The following is an 18,242-nucleotide window of genomic DNA, read 5'->3' on the forward strand; positions in this document are numbered from 1 at the left end:
TTTAATTAATTAATTTAGAATATTTTTCCATGGTTACATGATTCACAGTCTTTCCCTCCCCTCCTCCTCCCTCTCTCCCAGACAACGAGCAATTCCATTGGATTTTACATGTTCTACTTGTCTTTCTACTATACTGCACTGCCTCAGTATTGCTATGGGTCCAATCTTGTTCTTTATAATCACTATTGTATTCTGTATCTCTTTCATTTCACTACAGAAAGCCTGTAATAGAGGTGTCATTTGCATCCTCTGACCGAAGTGTTATGATGGAGTTCTGCCAAAATCTCATTATGAGATTAGTCATAATTTAGTCTAAACAATCCTTTATATGTGGTTTTAAGCGATGAGTTCATCACTTCATTGAATGCAGTAATCAGATTGAAATCTATTTATTTGATATTTGCCAAGGTAGTAAATATCCTTCTCAGTCACTTGAGAATGACAAAGTGGGGCTCAGTCTTTATTCTTATTTATATAAGGATTCCAAATTTAGCTTCATGAAAACCTTTGACTTAAATTTAATCTCTGAGGTCTAAATTGAAGTCTGTTTCTAAATAACTATAAAATATTCCGGAGAAGTTCAGGCTATTTTATAATTTTTTAAGACTTGGAAAGCAGCTCAAGATGATGCTAAAGACTTGTCCTAGGAGTGGGTTTTAAGATTATTAAATTTTCAGAATAAGCATTTAATCCTCAGAAATTGGCAAAGGCTAAAAATTAGGGCTTGATTTGTTGCTATTGTTGATAGTCTAGACTTAAGAAAATGTTAATTTGTAGATTAAATTTAAAAGTATATTCTGTGAAGGATAGAAAGCCAGATTTGAAGATGAAAGGTCCTGGGTTCAAATATGACCTTGAACACTTCTTAGCTATATGACCCTGTGCAAGTCACTTAACTCCAATTACCTGGCCCTTATTCTTCTAATTTGATGTTGATTCTAAGATAGATGGTAAGGGTTTAAAAATAAAAAAAAGTATGTCTTGTATATACTTTCCTCTGATTTGTTAAACATTTACTATGTATACTATATACTATGGTGGTCTCTAAACAACAGTTGTTCAATTACTAATTAATGGAGTTCAGGTAGGTTAGATTGACCTCAGGCTTGTCCCCAGGGCTTTGTAATCTTAACACTGGCATGATTAGGCATGAGGAAAACACAACAACTTGGATATATACAGGAGTTTTAAATCTTTTTTTTTTTTTAACCCTCACCTTCCATCTTAGAATTAACACTTGGTATTGATTCCAAGGCAGAAGAGCAGTAAGGGCTAGGCAATGGGGGTTAAGTGACTTGCTCAGGGTCACACAGCTGGGAAGTGTCTGAGGCCAGATGAGTTTTTATCTTTTTGAGGCTCTTTTTTCTTTCATTTGCTCATCTTACCCTTGAGGAAATCCTGGAGTAGATATTATTATACTAATTTTACAGATAAATGTAGTTTCATCCATTTCCACATTGTATTTTATAAGCATTAGTGTTGCATATCAGATCTCTTTCATTTCAGTACACAAAGACTAGAATAGAGGTGTTATTCTCATTTTCTAACCTTAGTGTTAATGATTAAAAAGTACTCGATCCCAAGTCTCAGGACTCCTAGGACTTCTGAAAATATAGTAGGTACTTAATAAATGCATCAATTTGACTTGCAGGAGGCCACACTTATGTTGAACAAATGTGTTTTTAAAAACAAGGCTTGGGTGTTTTTTTAGCTTATAAATTATGTATGAGAAAAAATCAGTGTCTGGAATTTTGCTGCTAGAGGGAGAATTTGGCAGGCTCTTTGTTTACCTAGTGACATTTGTGAAGGGGCATAGGTAAGAGTACTACTGGATTCAGTCAGGGGACACCTGAATTTGAAGCCTACCACTGATACTGATTAGCTACGTCTCCTTTCTGATCCTTAGTTTCCTCATCTGCAGAATGGGGCAATAATACCTATAGTGTTTACCTCACAGGGTTGTTGTGAGAATGTCAGTGAAGTGCTATATTAATGTCAGTAGTCATTATAGAATTATAATATATAGTTGACCTGACAATTAGTTGGTCATCTAGCCTTTATCTAAAGGTCCCTAGAGATGGAGAATTCTCTGCCATTGAAGGCAGCCCTTTTGGACAGATTTAACTATTATTTTCCTTTATATCCAACTAAATTGACTTCTCTATAATTTCCACCCATTGCTTCCTTTCTGGTCTTACCTTCTGGGATCAAACAGAAAGAGAAACAAAGTCTCTTTCATTCCCCACATGCTGCTTTTCAAGTACCTGTCCACCCTAAGACTTCTCATCTCTGGATTAAATGTCCTTGGTTTCTTAAACTGATCTTCACATGACACAATCTCAAGGATTTTCACCATCCTGGTCATGTTCCTAGATGTTCTCCATCTTATGAATGCCTTTCAAATGTAGCACTCAGAACTGAACATTCTAGTTATGATTTCATCTAAGATTTAGTATAGTGATACTATTATTTTTTAAGTCCTAGATACTATTTCTCTCTTAATGTAGCTTTTTGGATGGCTAGATCACACTGTTGACTTCTTGAGATTGAAATCTGCCAAAATGCTTCATTATTTTTTAGAAAAGCAACAGCTTCCCTTGCCTTATGAAATTTATTTTTTGGACTTAAGTTTAAGAGTTTACATTTATTTCTAGTAGGAATTATGAGGTGTTCAGGGAGGTCTGGTACTTCTGGTGTGAGGGTTTACTGAGCCCCTTTCAGGGCTGCTCTTTTTTTTGTCCTTTTGTACTTTTGGTGTCCACCTTTCACCCAATTCCCACCTCTGGGCTTCCAGAAACTATGTTGCATATGTAGTGGCCACAACCTGGTAAAAGTCAGCAGGCAGGCTAAACCAGGTTGAAAGTAGCTGACAGGTCTCAAACCCATCAATGAGTTAGGGAAATGTCTACCCTAAGCATGTGAAGACTTCCTCCAGCAAAATGGGTGGATGTGAACACTTTCTTACAATGACCATGAAGGCAACTGAAGTAGGAACTGTAGAATGCTTAGAAATTGCTCAGTCATTGAAGATCATCCACTGCATCCCCGGCTATTATCAGTTGTCCTGATTTGTGTCTTGGTACTAGACTTGGATGGCTCTGAAAGAGAGACTGAGGCTTATGCCTTTGTGTAACTCTGTCTCATTTAAATCCAACTCAAGAAATCACTCATGATATAATTGGTCTCCTTCAAAAATGAAGGATAAACAACAGTCCCTATTAAATTTCACCCCATTAAATTGAGCCCAAAGTTCTAGACTATCAGGATCTTCTTGGAGTTCTTTATCAGCATGAAGAAAGATTCTTATGTCTCCATAAAGGATAATATACAAAGTATCATGGGCAGCCCGTGGCTACATATAAAATAAAGGCTTTTATTCTATCAATGGATTAAAAAAAACCCCAACCTATATCTTACACTGAAATCCTTGAGCCAAGAATACTCAGACTTTGTTCAGAAAGTCATTAAGCATGACCCTAGTGTTATGAGTTCCCTGGACTGTCTTATAGGTGAAAGTCCTTTTGATGCATGAGGAACTAAACGTCTTTAGTAGTAAATGAACTGACCTTATGAAAAATCCCAGGTATAAATGAAACCGTTTGAGGTTCTAGTCATTTGTATTTCATTGGCTCAGAAATGTGCTTTTGTAATCTGCTAGGGTAAAGAACTCTAAGTAGAGAAACCAAAATGCTTCAGTAGCTCTGATTGTTAGGGCAGATTTGAACAAGCACAGACATTTATGAAGAGGAAAGTAATGAACTTTTTTTTATTTAATATTTTTTTCTCTGATATCATAGTTATATCCAAAGAACTGTGGTTAATAATTACTTTGTCATCACTCTACCTCCAAACACCAATTAAAAAATGCTGTTCTTTATGGGCTTCAGGTGAATAGTACTCAACATATTGTCCTTTGTGGGGTTAATGCTCCTGACCCCACAGTAGAACATGGGCTTTGAGGAGTTCTGAAAAGGTTACTAAATTTAGAGTATACTCTCTGGACAGGGAACAGAGCAAAATTAACTAATCTTTGTGGAGATCACTGAGGGATATGTTAGGAGGAAGAGAATCCTGAGTTCATAGTCTAAGAATTTAACTTCCAGTGTTGGCTTTGCAACAGATATAGCACTTAATTCTCCTGGACTTGTTTTCTTGTTTTGAAAAAATGAGGAGGCTGGACTGGATTATCTCTAAGGCCCCTGCCAACTCTAAATCTATTATCTGATTTTGATCTTATTTATATAATATCCATGTATACTAAACCAGTGGTGAAGATGGTCATGCATAATTTACCTAGGCAGCTAGGTGGTACAGTGCATAAAGTAATGGGTTGGAGTCAGGGGGAACTGAGTTCTAATGCTTCCCCAGATACTTAGTAATGTGACCCTGGGCAAGCCAATTGTCCTCAGCCTCAATTTCATTGTCTGTAAAGTGTAGATAACAATAGCATCTACCTCACATGGTTGTTGTGACTATCAAGTAAGTTAACATGTTACTTTACTAAGAGAACTTATAGAACATATAGAACTTAAAGCACTACTATGTACATGCTATTATTATCATTATCACTGTTGTTGTTATCATCATATGCATCTTCAACTTTCATGTGTTTTACACAGGCTGGTCTCCTATCCAGAGAATGCAAACGTTTGTCATCTTCTCCTCTTAGAATCTTTATTTTCCTCTGAGATTCAGTTCAGATTCTGTCTCTTCCATTAGCCTTTCCTGATATGCTGAGATGAAAATTTTCTCCTCTTTCCTTTTTTTCTTGTCACACTTAGCTTTATCTTCTATTTACCTGGGTGTGTGATATATCCCCTCTCATTCTTCTCTTCTTCCCCGTTCCCCCCCACCCCCACCCCTGCACTTTTGGAGCATATAAATCATCTCTTTGATGCTGAGGATTTTGTTACTTATCTTTTTTTCTGCATCTCATAGCACACTTCCTTTGGGCATTGTTGGTGTTCTGTACAGGCATATCAACTTTTAATTTGTTGAGTGAATGAGATGAGATAAATATGATTACTTATTATTCCTCAAGTTCTGTAGTCTTATTAATGGGAGAAGAGTTGCTCTTCTAAGGATTTCCTAGTATAGTCTGGGGAAAAAATGACAACTTCAGACTTTGGCTTGAACAAACAGATTCATTGGCAATCAGGTCTCCAAGAAAAGAAACAGTATTAACAGTTTTATTGCCTAGATAAACTGCATGTAAGAGGTCCTCAAAATGACTTCTTAAGGCAAGTTCATTGGTTGGAGGAGAATACAACCTGGTTAGGAGAGAGACTCTGGGACACTGCCCTGTGGTGGACAGGAACAGGCCATGGAAAAGCTTAGTTGGAATGAGGCTATTGAAGGATGAAGGAGGAGATGGGAGAAGAACTTCATGTAATATCTTCCTATTTTAAATAATCATTCATCATTCTTCTGAGATGCCAAGCTCCCTTGTTTCTATCTACTTTTATCTTTTTCTAAACTCTTACCTTCCATCTTAGAATCAATGGTAAATATTGGTTCCAAGGCAGAAGTATGGTAATGGATTCACAGTTGGGGTTAAGTGACTTGCCCAGGGTCACACAGCTAGGAAGTGTCTGAGTTCAGATTTGAACCCAGGATCTCCTGTCTCCAAGTCTGACTATATTCACTGAGCCACCTAGCTGCCCCAAGTGATATATATTTAAACACTTAATACAGTACCAGGTACATAGGAGGCACCTAATAAATGTCCAAAGACCCTTGTTTTTGACCTTAAGTTACAGAACGAGATTATCCCTCCAACAATGTAATTTAAAATACACAAAGCAAAATAGATAATAAAACATCTAAAACAATGTATTTTTAGTAAGAATTTAATTTTTCTTATGACCTCCAGCCCTATAGTTTATATTTTTACATTCTAGATCACAGTACAACAAAAATTTATTCTATTTTATTGGTTGCTTCAATAAAAGTTAATGTTAGCAGAAAAGCAAGAATTGTTTATTTGATTAATTCATAGAATTGCCTAATCTATAGTCTACAGGATTGGTCTAAGTCTGTTTAAAAAAAAAAGATAAAAACAAGCCCAAAACATTGTTTTACTTCCCTCAGCAACTCTAATGTCAAGGGAACATCAAGGAACTGAATGTTCCTTGTTTCAGAGGTACACTTTGCACAAAGTGCCCTAGTTATTATTGCTTGTGAAGGGTTTTTTTTTTTTCCCCCAAAAGGAGTCAAACAAGAGACCAGGGGCATGTGTTATGAGAAAAGATGGTTCATATTAGATAAAAATAAACATTTCTTAATTGTATCATGACATCAAATGCAAGAAGATGTAGGACATATCTCCTCCACAAAATGACTAGTATGGAAAAATGTTTTACATGGTTGCATATGTAAAAAATATATATCAGATTTTTTATTATCTCAAGGAGGGAGGAAGGGGGTAAGGAATAAGAGAGGGAGAAAATTTAGAACTCACAAATTTATAGAACACAAAAATTATTAAATAGATATTAAAATAAAAATTAAATAAAAAGAATTGTTTTTACATGTAATCGAGAAAAATAAAATATTATTTAAATAAAAAGAATAGATGAGACATTCATATGAAACTCTAGATTGCATTACAATAGAAAAAATATGCTTGGTCTTGAATCCTGAAGGCACTTAGAGCTGTTTAGACATGGATAATCTGAGATCCCTTTTAAGTCTGAAACCTGTTGCTAGATAATTCTGTGTTCCTTATCAATGTCATTTAACTGCAAATTGCTCTCATGTTATGCACATTTAACAAAAACAAAGAGGAAGATAAAATGGTTTTATGTCAAATCTGAAATTATTTCCTCATGTTTAGCAGTCCTACTTTTTCAATATTATGGAACTGCAAAATTTCAGGGCTGGAAAGAATTCAGTGACCATTTAGTTCAACTTATACTTGGAAAAAGAATCCACTCATAGCATACACAAGTCACCCATTCTGGAAGGTGCCTCTCTAATGAGGAGGGAATTTTTTTACCAATGCCTTCAATTCTTAGATAACTACCAACATCTAAACCAACCTTAAAATTAAGCATAAAAATAATCACATATCTATTTTGTAATGGCCTTTTCCCCTGTTCTTTGGATGGGCTATGAGAAGTAAAAATCCTTCACATTTCCTTTTTTCCTCCTTTGCTACTTTCCTCAGATATATTTTGATCTCTTTGGGCAAGTAACACTTAGTAACACTGACCTGGATGCCTACTGACAATTTACTCTCTAATCTCCTAAACTGGCATAGCCCTTCTTTAGTGCCAATTTGGCCTAGATTATTTCCACTGCATCCTTTTTTGTCTCATTGTTGTGTGTTCAGCAAACCACCCACTTAACTCTTGGATTCCAGCTGCAACTTTGTGCCTCCCACACAAGTACTGAAAGCTGACCCTTCCCCAAGGATAGCTAAAGTCAGAAGACTCATGGAATCTCAGATTTGGGATAGATTTCAGAGGTTATTGACTTCAGTCTATACAATAATGGAACCCCACTTTTACATATCCAGCTAAAAAGGTATCCTGGTTGCCATTCTGTTTGTCTTCTTTGGGACATGTTCTAATTTATCCATGTCCTTCCTAACATGCTGGTTTATTAATGTCCCCAATTTTGTTTTCCTCGTTACTAGTACATCGGACTTCTGATATGTAGAAAAAAAGAAACAGAGAAATATCTCTAAATGGTGGCATCCTGAACTGCTGGAAAATTTTGCTTGTGTGGAATTTTTCATAAAGCCAGGCCTTGTTGTTATTGGTATTGTTTTAAACCTCATTTCACCTATAGTACTCATTTAAAACAGATAATATATTTCATGGAATCTTTTTCTTTCTTTCTTTTTCTTTCTTTCTTTTTCTTTCTTTCTTTCTCTTTCTTTCTTTCTTTCTTTCTTTCTTTCTTTCTTTCTTTCTTTCTTTCTTTCTTTCTTTCTTTCTTTCTTTCTTTCTTTCTTTCTTTCTTTCTTTCTTTCTTTCTTTCTTTCTTTCTTTCTTTCTTTCTTTCTTTCTTTCTTTCTTTCTTTCTTCCTCCCTCTCTCTTTCTCTCCCCCCCTCTCCATTCCTCCCTCTCTCCTTCAATCCCTCCCCACCCCCAATGACTTTTTAGAAAGAAGGGCAAGGTTTGGAAAATGGGGTTAAGTGACTTGCCAGGCTCACACAGCTAAGACATGTCTGAGGCCACATTTCAACCCAGATCCTTTCGAATCTAAGCCTGGCACTCTATCCATGGTACTGCCCACTTGCCTATTAGGATGATTTTTTATGATGAATGCAAGAAATTTTGAGTTTTTTCTTATTTAACAACATTTTATTGACCACTTTTATTGAACACCATTATTGACCACTAAATGGCTTGAAAGATCATGCAAGCTGCAGCTGTTCTCAGCACTGGCCAGCCTGCAACTCCCACCCTTCTGTTCAGTGTTTAGAAACCAAAATGAAGCAGTTTTGTTATTCATTGTATCCGTTCAAAAGCACTGCGTCAGGAAAATACAAGTGGTCTGACTAAACAAGACTTTCTTCCCATTTTTGGCAGAGGAAACCTCTTTAGAATAGAACTTGACCGATAGTGCCCCTTTTCCTGAGGGCAATGTTTCGTTGAAGGCTAGTTTCTCTTAAAGCCAAAAGTCATTCTAAGCCAGCTTGTTTTTTAGGATTTGAGAGAATGAACCCCCTCAAAATGGAAGTAGATAAAAGCTGGAGTTTTGGATTCTGGGTAATAGAGTATAACTTGTTTCTTTGCTATTGTTGAGGGAGTTGGACTCAATAGCTTCCAAGATGCTTTACAATTCTACATTGCTATTGCTCTGATGCATGTTCTCACTGACCTTCTTTCTCCCATAGGTCTTACTGAAGCAGCAACATTTAGTTGTGAAGCTCACAATGATAAGGGATTGACTGTGTCCAAGGAAGGACAGGTTAATATAAAAGGTAAGCAGGACAGATACTATTTTGCATGTTGCTTTATGCTACATTTCCAGAAGAAAATCTAAGAGAATGTTCTCTCTGTTTAATCAGTCTCCCTTAATCCTTCCCCCAGGAGGACACCCTCCTCCCTGGCCACATAGGAAAAACAAAACAAAATGAACAAAAAAAAAACCATTAGTCCTAGAAGAGGTTCTTTGAAGACTTGGGAAACTTCAGTCTGCAGAAAGAGCTTTGTGTTGTTTTGCCAGGGCAAATCTAAGGCTTCAATAAGAGAGCAGCCAATGGTTTGCCCTGAGGTTGGGAGGGAAGAGGTTGGAGAAAATGAGTCAGTTACTCTCTTTTCAATCTTCTTCCCTAATTCTCCTCTCCACTTTCCACCCCCATCTTCCCTGGTCTGGGGTTGCATGATAGCTAAGGATGACTAGAAGTGATCTGAGTGAAATAGCACTTGTCTCAGATTCCAGTCCACCTATAGATTTGTAGGAAGATAGGGCATCTGTGTAACCCTGGACCAAAGGTGCATAAATTCTAAACCTCAAATATCAATGATGACTTTTCCATGAATCTCTTTGCAAATCATCTATCACTTTCACAAAAGCATGCTATCATACATATATCAATTGTAATGTCTCATTAAGAGTTTTTCTCTTCTCTGGTCCTTTATATGATTAGGAAGAAGTTTTAAGAAATCAGTCCTATTCTATTTAATCTTGCACTTGACCACTTGGTAATTTTGACTGAGTCAAAGTCCAGAGTCATTTAAAATCAGCTTTTTTTTTTAGGATTTGAGACAATAAACCCCCTCAAAATGGAAATAGATAGTAGCTGGAGCTTTGGGTTCTTGGGCACTTTAGTTGAAGGCAGAATATTATACAGAAGATAAAAAGCACAACATTTAGAAGAAACCCATATTCTAGTCATAACCACTAATGAATTATACCTAACCACACAAATACATGAATGCAAATTTAATACATCACAGAGAAGTACAAAATGATCCAAAAGCTCAGAGAAGTTTTTTGGGCTAGAGGGTGGAGTGAGTTATAATAAAATAATTAGTATTTGAATCAAGTCATTGAAACCCTCAGTATCCCGTGATTCCCAGTTCTCTCATCCTGTGATTCTATGATAATTCAGCAAATACTTAGTGAGAGCTTATGTTTCATATTATGCTGGACTCTGGGAAAATTCATAGATAAATAATTCTTGGTCTTTGCCCTTATGCTGCTTGCAATCTAGGAGAAAGAGAAAATATTGACATTAGGTGTTGGCTGGTAAGCTAAGTAGTGCTGCTTTAGTACAATATCAAGAGGAATAATGGGGAAAATGGATTAAAAGGGGGGTACTACAACAAAGGATTCTTTCTAGCCTTTTTTTTTTACGCAGGCATACTTTTAGTGCCTGAAAATTGCTCTCACTACAGCACATTTTAAAATGATAATTAGTTACATATGTTATTTTTAAAATTCAAAGTTTCTGTAAGACAGGAACCTATAGGGAATGTATTTTTCAGACCATATCTAGGGCAAACAAATATCCTAAAACCAATTTAGAGTAGTACAAAATGCTATAAAAGCTCAGAAGAGAAAGAGGTTATTTTGGTCTAGAAGACAAGGTAAGGATTATAACGTAATTGGTATTTGGATCAAACTTTGAAGGAGGCATAGGATTTCATTGGAAAATAAGGGAAGTAGGGATGTTCCAGATGTGGGGAAAATTAAGCTATGAAAATGTTACGAAAATGAAGGATATACTTGGGAGAGAGCAGGGAGTCCTAGAATATAATTGGTGTGAAGGGAAGTAGTATGAGAAAAGACTGGAAAGTAAGTTGGTATTAGATTGAGAACCTTGAATGCAGGTTAAAGAATTTGGTTTTTATTTGATAGGTAGTAGAAAACCATTGAGAGTTTCAAACAGAGTAATGAGTTTAGGAGAGTTATAAATTAGGAGTGTTAGTCTGGCACCTGTGGTTAGGAAGAATTGGAGGGAGGTAGAACTGGAGGCAGGATTATCAGGCAAGGAGGCTACTACATTAGCAGGCTAGAAGTTAGTGGTAAAGGGAATAGAGTGATGACAGAAATAGATGGTAGTGAGAAAACTGACTTAAGTTTTTGAGTCTGAGTGACTGGGAGAATGGTGATGCCATTAATAGAGAAAAGGAGTTAGCAGGAGAAGGTTTTGGAGGAAAATGTTGAGTTTGGTTTGGGACATATTGAGTTTAATGAACTGATTGTATATTGAGATAGACAGGTGTAGGGAATAGTAGATAATCATTGACACTATGGCAGTAGTGAGATAGCCAAGGGAGAGATAGAGAAAGGAGAAGAAAGGGCCATTCCTACTTGGGGAATGTCTCCCTTTAGGATATAGAAAGAAAAAGTAGAGCCATCTGATCATGCATGTGCTGTGTCTCAGAGCCTAAGCCTCAGGTGATCCGTTAACTTAAGCAAGTTTCTTGATAGCATTGGTAAGCCAGCGAGTGGTCAATGTGGTTAAAACTGTACTTTTATCTAAATGAACCTTCTCTAGCATCATACTGTGGAGTTTCAGAGTGGTATGGATATGATTCTGGTCCCTTGAGCAGACTGCAAGGTCCAACTGGCAGCTACCAAGTGAAAAGGATTTTGGTACCATGGTGAATTTTATGCCTGCCACTTGAGGACAAGCCTAGTTAAGTTTGAAGATGCCCATCAGCCAAAAGTTGGTCACTGGGTGATGCTTCTTTTTTTTTTTTTTAGTCACAAAGACTCATGAAACATTAGAATGTGGAGATTTTGGAGATCTCCTTTGGTTCTTAGGGGAGCACTGAAACCAGTGGAACATTGGAGAATGCCATTCCTTAAAGTGTCGGAATATTTTCGCCAAAGTGAAAGCTTCTTGGAAAATAGAGATACATATAAAAGGCTAATAAAGTCATAAAACTAAAACTAGAAGGGAAATTAAGAGTACATCCAGTTTCACTTTCTAGAGTATGAAATTGAGGACCTGTAAAGTCAAGTGACTTTTGGGAAGAGCAGCCTAGGATCATAGATTTAGAACTAGATAGTATTGTTATTGTTGTTGTTCAATCATTTTGGTCATTTTTGACTCCTCATGACTCCTTTTGGGGTTTTCTTAGCAGAGATACTGGAGTCGTTCGCTTTTCCTTCTCCAGCTCATTTTTATAGATGAGGAAATTGAAACAAATAGTGATTAGTGTCTGAGGCCAGATTTGTACTCAAGAAGACCTATCTTCCTGACTTCAGGCTTGGTATTCTATCCTCTGTGCCACCTAGAGGCCCTAGATAGTGTCTTAGAAATAATCTAGTTAAATCCCCTTGCTTTATAGATGACAAAATAAAAAAATTAGCAGGAATTTATTTAGTACCCACTATATGCCAGACACTATGTGCTAGGGTGTTGGGAATAGACAAAAATGAAAGCTCAAGGAACTTACATTCTCTCATGTATATATATGTATTGCTATTGTCTCATGAAGATGCTATCCTTTCATGTGGAGATGTTTGGTGCTAAAAGGAACAGATGATTGTACTTTTGTGTGAAGAAAAAGAATTAAGTCAGCTGATAAAAGATGTAATGTATTGCCTCTTTCATACATAGGGCAACAGTTTGGTGCATAAAAGGAGTAGGAAAAAAAACCTGTTTAGATAAAAACTGCTTTAAACAACCTTTGTGTAAAGAAATATAGGTTTTGAGTAGAAATGAACTGTGGCATAAATATAAAACCTTAAATCATCTTAGAAAGAATGTAATGCAAATGTATCAAAGATGTAGCTCCCTTATCCCCAATAGTCCAAAGTGCAGTTCAAACCAGATTAAAATATAATTGGGAAGTATTTAATAAAACAAACCAAAACCAATAAAACAGATAATATTGAATTATGATTTTCTAAGTCAATATATAGCTCACAGGAGAACTATTTGGATTTTGAGTTTGACACTGCTGATATGGAATCTGCTTCTTTTTAAGGTGAACAAATGGATGGTTTAGAGAGAACAGCGAAAAAAACTTTTATGGAAAATTGCTAAAATTTAAGTATAAAGAAATACAGTTGTCAGAGACCTCTACTATTATTGGACCGTATGTTGGAGCTGCAGGATACTGTGATCCCTCAGCTCACTTGCCTATTATGTTTTTAAGGGCTAAGAGGGTAAGGCTCACAAAATGAAAAATCATATGGCTGGATAATTAATTATAAACCATTGATTTCATAGGAGGGAATTGGTGAATTTTTGCCTCATAAGCAAAAAATGAGTCTATGAATATCAAGCAGTTCTAAGTTACTGAAAGTTGTATGGATAAAGATGGAAGAACTTGGTGATTAAAATTAAATACACAGCAATAGGGAGGCAGCTATGTGGAGAAAGTAGTCAGCAATGAACTTCAATTGGATGAAGAGATATTCCAGCTTATTAGGCAAATTTTAAGCATCAGCCCCCATTTAAGTATAAGAGAGGTGAAGCCTCTTAAGTGCATTTTGTTTTGTTCTATGCTACCACCTTTTGTTTGAGGAAAAAGCAGAATGGGAGAGGCAGTTTTTGTACCTCCTTTGCTGGTAATTCTGTTTGCTATAGGCTGATAGGTGAAATTAGCATTCTGCTTTGCCCAGAGGTTCAACATAGATGCTTTACTGTGAATCATGTTTGTTACTAGCTGATTAGATGATTAAGAAACTTGGTGAGTGCATAGTTGTCTGAATTTTTCTACATTGGTGATAGAGTCAGAGCTTTGTTGTATTCCAGTTTAAAAGAAATCACTATGTAAATTAAGAATGAAAAGATTTCTTGGCTCTCTTTTAAGAGTTGTAAATCAAAAAAAAGTTTTTACAGGCTTTCTTAGGTTTGAAAATAGTTTGCCTGGCTGGAGAGTAGTGAGGAACAAAAAGAAGGAGAATTAGCAGAGAAACAACTTCCTGTGGTTTAGATTTTCTTGAATGTTTCAATGCCATTGAAGCTTGAAGTTCAAAGTTTTCATTTTCCTCAGCTCATAGGTTCTTCATGTGATCCTCTTCTTGGTTTCTATAAGTGTGTATATATATATATATATATGTGTGTGTGTGTGTATGTATGTATGTATTTCCCTCTACATATACTGCTTTAGAGGGAGAATGTGACTGTGACCCAGGAGAATATATAGATGGTGTTATATTTATTATTATTGTATTTGCCTTATTTGAGTACCTGTTATTATTTTAATTGTTTTACACTTATATTTAAGTAAATGGTTAGGTTTAAGATTTACTGTGCCATCATTGTGAGCGTTTGGGTTTGTATAAATGAAGGGTCTGAGATTTACTGTGGTGATACTGGGGAATGTATTCCCCTCACCCCTTCCCCAAACTGGTTTATTTCTTAGGCTCCTGAGAGAGTTGGAGTGTTGACTTGTGATTGTAGTTCTTCTCTGGGAATTCATTCATGCCAATGTGAGGATATTTTGGTGTGAAGAAATAAGCCTAGAGAATGACTTTTTTTTAGTTGTGTGTGATCCTTTATGACTCCATTTGAGGTTTTCTTGACAAAGATACTGGAAAGATTCTTGCTGTTTCCTTCTCCAGTTCATTTTATAGATGAGAAAACTGAGGCAAATGAGTTAAAGTGATATGCCCAGGATCTCTCAGCTAGATTTGAACTCAGGAAGATGAATCTTCTTGACTCCAGACCCAGCACTTAATCTACTTTCTCACCTAGCTGCCCAGAGAATGAATAACTGATGTGAGAGATGTGAGACTACTCTTATGAATAGCCATCGCACATATGCCTTCAATAAGCTGATGTGACATAATTGCAAGTTAATTTGGGGGGGAGGCAGCATTGGTAGCAAAGTGAGTCAGAGGAAAGTTTATATAGAAGAGGACATCTGAGCAAAGCTTTGAAGGAAACTAGGAATTTTAAGAGCTAGAAGTGAAGGAATGCATTTCAGATGTGCTGGACAACATGCAAAGTCACAGAGGTGGAGATAAAGTATCATAATAATAATAGCTAATATTTCTATAGTTCTTTTTAAGGTTAGCAAAATGCTTTAAACTTTATCCTTGATAACTCTGGGATTTATTATCATCCCCATTTTACCAATGAGGAAATTGAGGCAGACAGTAGTTAAGTGACTTGGCGAGGATCAGACATCTATAAATGTCTGATGTCAGATTTGAACTCAGTTCTTTCTGACTCCAAGCCTGGTGTCCTGACCATTGAATCATCTAGCAAATATCAGGTATGAGACATGGTAAGAAGGTTAGTTTGGCTGAATTTAAGAGTGGATAAAGGGGAATAGTGTCTAATAAACCAAAAAGGCATACTGGTACCAGGAAACACTCTGATTTTCTGGAATTGGGGGAAAATTAAACATTTTATCCAAGATAAGGTACCTTGTAGTTTAATAGATTGTTATCTTTTAGAATTTCTTAAACTATATTAAAAGTAAATACTCATTATCCTTTAAGTTAATATAATTTATCTTTAGATGATACTTAAGAAGAAGCAGGAGTATTTTTATCCTCATACTACTAACTTAAAGAGTCATAGAAGAATACTCCCAATACTTTTAGTTTCAACAAACCAGTGATCTAAGTTTCTAAAAGACCCTTTCTAATGTTCATTTGATGTAGAAGGTTCAAAATGAAAGTTGATGGCAGAGAAATTGTATGACTTCCTTCCTTCATTCCATAGCCCATTATTATAATTTCTGTGGGAAATTTTAGGAATTCCAAGAATCCTAGAGTCATGGTTACTCCATTTGATGTAAGTAGCATTTATAAGGAAATCAGAGCTATTCTTTACTTGGTGCTGATAGCTGACCCTACAGCTATGAATTTAGATAAATTTTGTTCCTAATAAGATAATTTCAAAAAGATATTCCCATTAATAGCCTTTAAAATCTTTCCCCAGGTAGCTCCTTTATTCTAAGACAAATTTATTATTGTATAGGCAGTGCACTTTTGGATATGAAGACCAATAGCTATTCATGCACTTCAAAGCTGAATGATTTAGGACAGTTTTGCAAATTATCTATCAGTAACTTGATTAGGGTGAATTTTACTTCATGCAGTGGTAGACAGAGTGCTAATTTTTACCTGCAGACCCAACTCTTCTTTTTGAATGCAGGGCCTCATGGACCGATTGATTTTTGTGGGGGTTGTTTATAAGGCTCTAAATAGAGCCTTTGAGTAACATTTGCAATTTGAAGTCAGAAGATGTGGGCTTGAGGCCCAGCTCTGATACTATAATTATGAGCAAGTGTTGTAACTTCTTTAAGTCTGTTACCTCACCTCGAAAATACCTCACAGGTTTATGAGGAAAATACTTTGTATGCATTAAAACACTATATAAATATGAATTTTTATTATCGACTTAGTCTAGAAAAAAATTTAAAAAACACTTAGGTCTTCTTACTAAGCATTCTTGGGAAGACTTAAGGACTATAATTAGAGGAGAGCTAAAAAGGGATAAATTTTTTTCAAAGGAACCTTGGCTCTATTTAAGTGGTCACGTGGGAAGATTCATAGATAAGGTATCAGAGGACCTACATTCGAATTTTGGTCATTTACTGCTTTTCTGACATGACCTTTCTGGGTTTCAGATTCCTTGTCTGTGAAATATGATTGAATGAGATGAATTCTAGATTACACCTATGACTAACATCCTCTGATTCTGTCTCTGTCTCTCTCTGTTTCTCTCTCTCATATTCATTCAATTTTCCATTGATGCCATGAATTTTTATTCAGCTTTTGGGGGGGAATGTTCCAGATCTTAAAACTTTATTTAGAATTGGAGAATAGAAATTCATGTATTCACATAAGAAGGTTGAAAGTTACATATGCCTATTTATAGTGATATCCATGTGTTTAGACCTAATTCTACACTAGCTAAAATTCTTATGCTATTGAAGGAGTCTAGGATTCATTAATCTGTAAGTTGAGTTCAGGTCTATCTGAGAACAAATTACTAGGTTTCATATCAATCTTAAGTTTTGAATAAGAATGCTATCTGTGTCTTCCTCTGCTGCTAGGCATTATTTCTCTGTAGCTAGAAAATTTTGTTAGATTCATGGTTATATCAGTGAGGGTGTTAGCTTCTGGGGATCAGGAGCGTTGTTAGATCTATTTTTGCATACTATGTGACTAATGGTGCCTTGAACATAGAAAGTAGATAATTAATGAAGTTTTTAAACTAAACATGCCTTTTCCAAATTAAATTAGTATTTTCTCCCCATACAAAACACCAGAAGGGTTGATGGTAACCATGCTACCATTTGACACATATTTTTAAAAAACACGTTTTGTTGATGTCTTTTGCCTTTTACCAGCCAGACTATATACTCTTTCATACCACAGAAAAATGTGTAAAAATATATGATAAAGCTATTTTCATCTGACTGTTCTTTCAGTAGTTTTTCTACTAATTCCCTACCTCTCTGAAGTCTCATGTGCTTTTAAAGATCTTAGCTATTTAATTATCATTGAGATATATTCTGATTTTATCTTTTCCTTTAGCCATTCCCTCTGCTCCAAATGAAGTCATCATCAAGAATAAGACTGCCCATACCCTCCTGATCTCTTGGGTGCCAGGCTTTGATGGTTATTCCCCCTTTATCAACTGCAGTGTTCATGTAAGTGTCAACAATGAGAAAGAAAATCACCATGCAATCTTTTTTCTAGCCTTTTTTCTCTCTCTTTTAGAAAGGTCATCTGTGATTATTGCCATTCCTATAATAATAGTGTCTTTTATTTATATAACTCCTTAAGATTTGTCCATTATTTCATGCACCTGATCTCATTTGATCCCCATAACAACCCTGTGAAATAGGTACCATTATTAGTTCCATCTTGTAGATGAGGAAATTAAGCCTCAGAGACTAGAAGCATAAGTTAAGAATTTGAGGTAGCATTTGTACTCAGGTCAGATCAGGAATACTATTCATTATGTTATGTTGCCTCTGGGTTCTTTGTTCTGATAAAATACCTATCTTATCCTTTCATTCAATTCAGGTGTCCCCCCATGGAGATATCTGCTACTTGAAATGAGAAATTTTTATTTCCATAATGATCCCAAGAAAGATGAAAACCAATGGAAATTTCTTTCTTCAGTTTCTGGTCAAGATCAGTTGTGTAAACTGAGTTTACTTACATGCTTTCCATTGAGTTCCATGAGTATTGATAGCCTAGTGTTGCATTCTTAATGCCAAATGGAATTTTTCTACACATTTTTTTCTGCATTTTTTTCTGACAGTTGCATCAAATAGTTTTTGCTTGGAAGGGTAACAAATTGGTAATATTTTTTAAGATAAGCCAATTTCTAATCCAGTCCAAATCC

The 18,242-nt window shown here is 35.9% G+C and overlaps 1 protein-coding gene across 1 annotated transcript in view; it reads left to right on the forward strand.

Moving 5' to 3' along the window:
- The window catches only part of MERTK (MER proto-oncogene, tyrosine kinase), a 127,149-nt gene that overhangs the window by 42,619 nt on the left and 66,288 nt on the right, over positions 1–18,242 (forward strand). The window contains exons 5-6 of the mRNA XM_007476583.3: positions 8,850–8,936; positions 17,423–17,538. Of these exons, the coding sequence (XP_007476645.2) occupies positions 8,850–8,936; positions 17,423–17,538 (203 nt within the window). The remainder of the gene's footprint in view (positions 1–8,849; positions 8,937–17,422; positions 17,539–18,242) is intronic.

This window comes from Monodelphis domestica, chromosome 1, assembly GCF_027887165.1.
Source record: "Monodelphis domestica isolate mMonDom1 chromosome 1, mMonDom1.pri, whole genome shotgun sequence".
NCBI lineage: Eukaryota > Metazoa > Chordata > Mammalia > Didelphimorphia > Didelphidae > Monodelphis > Monodelphis domestica.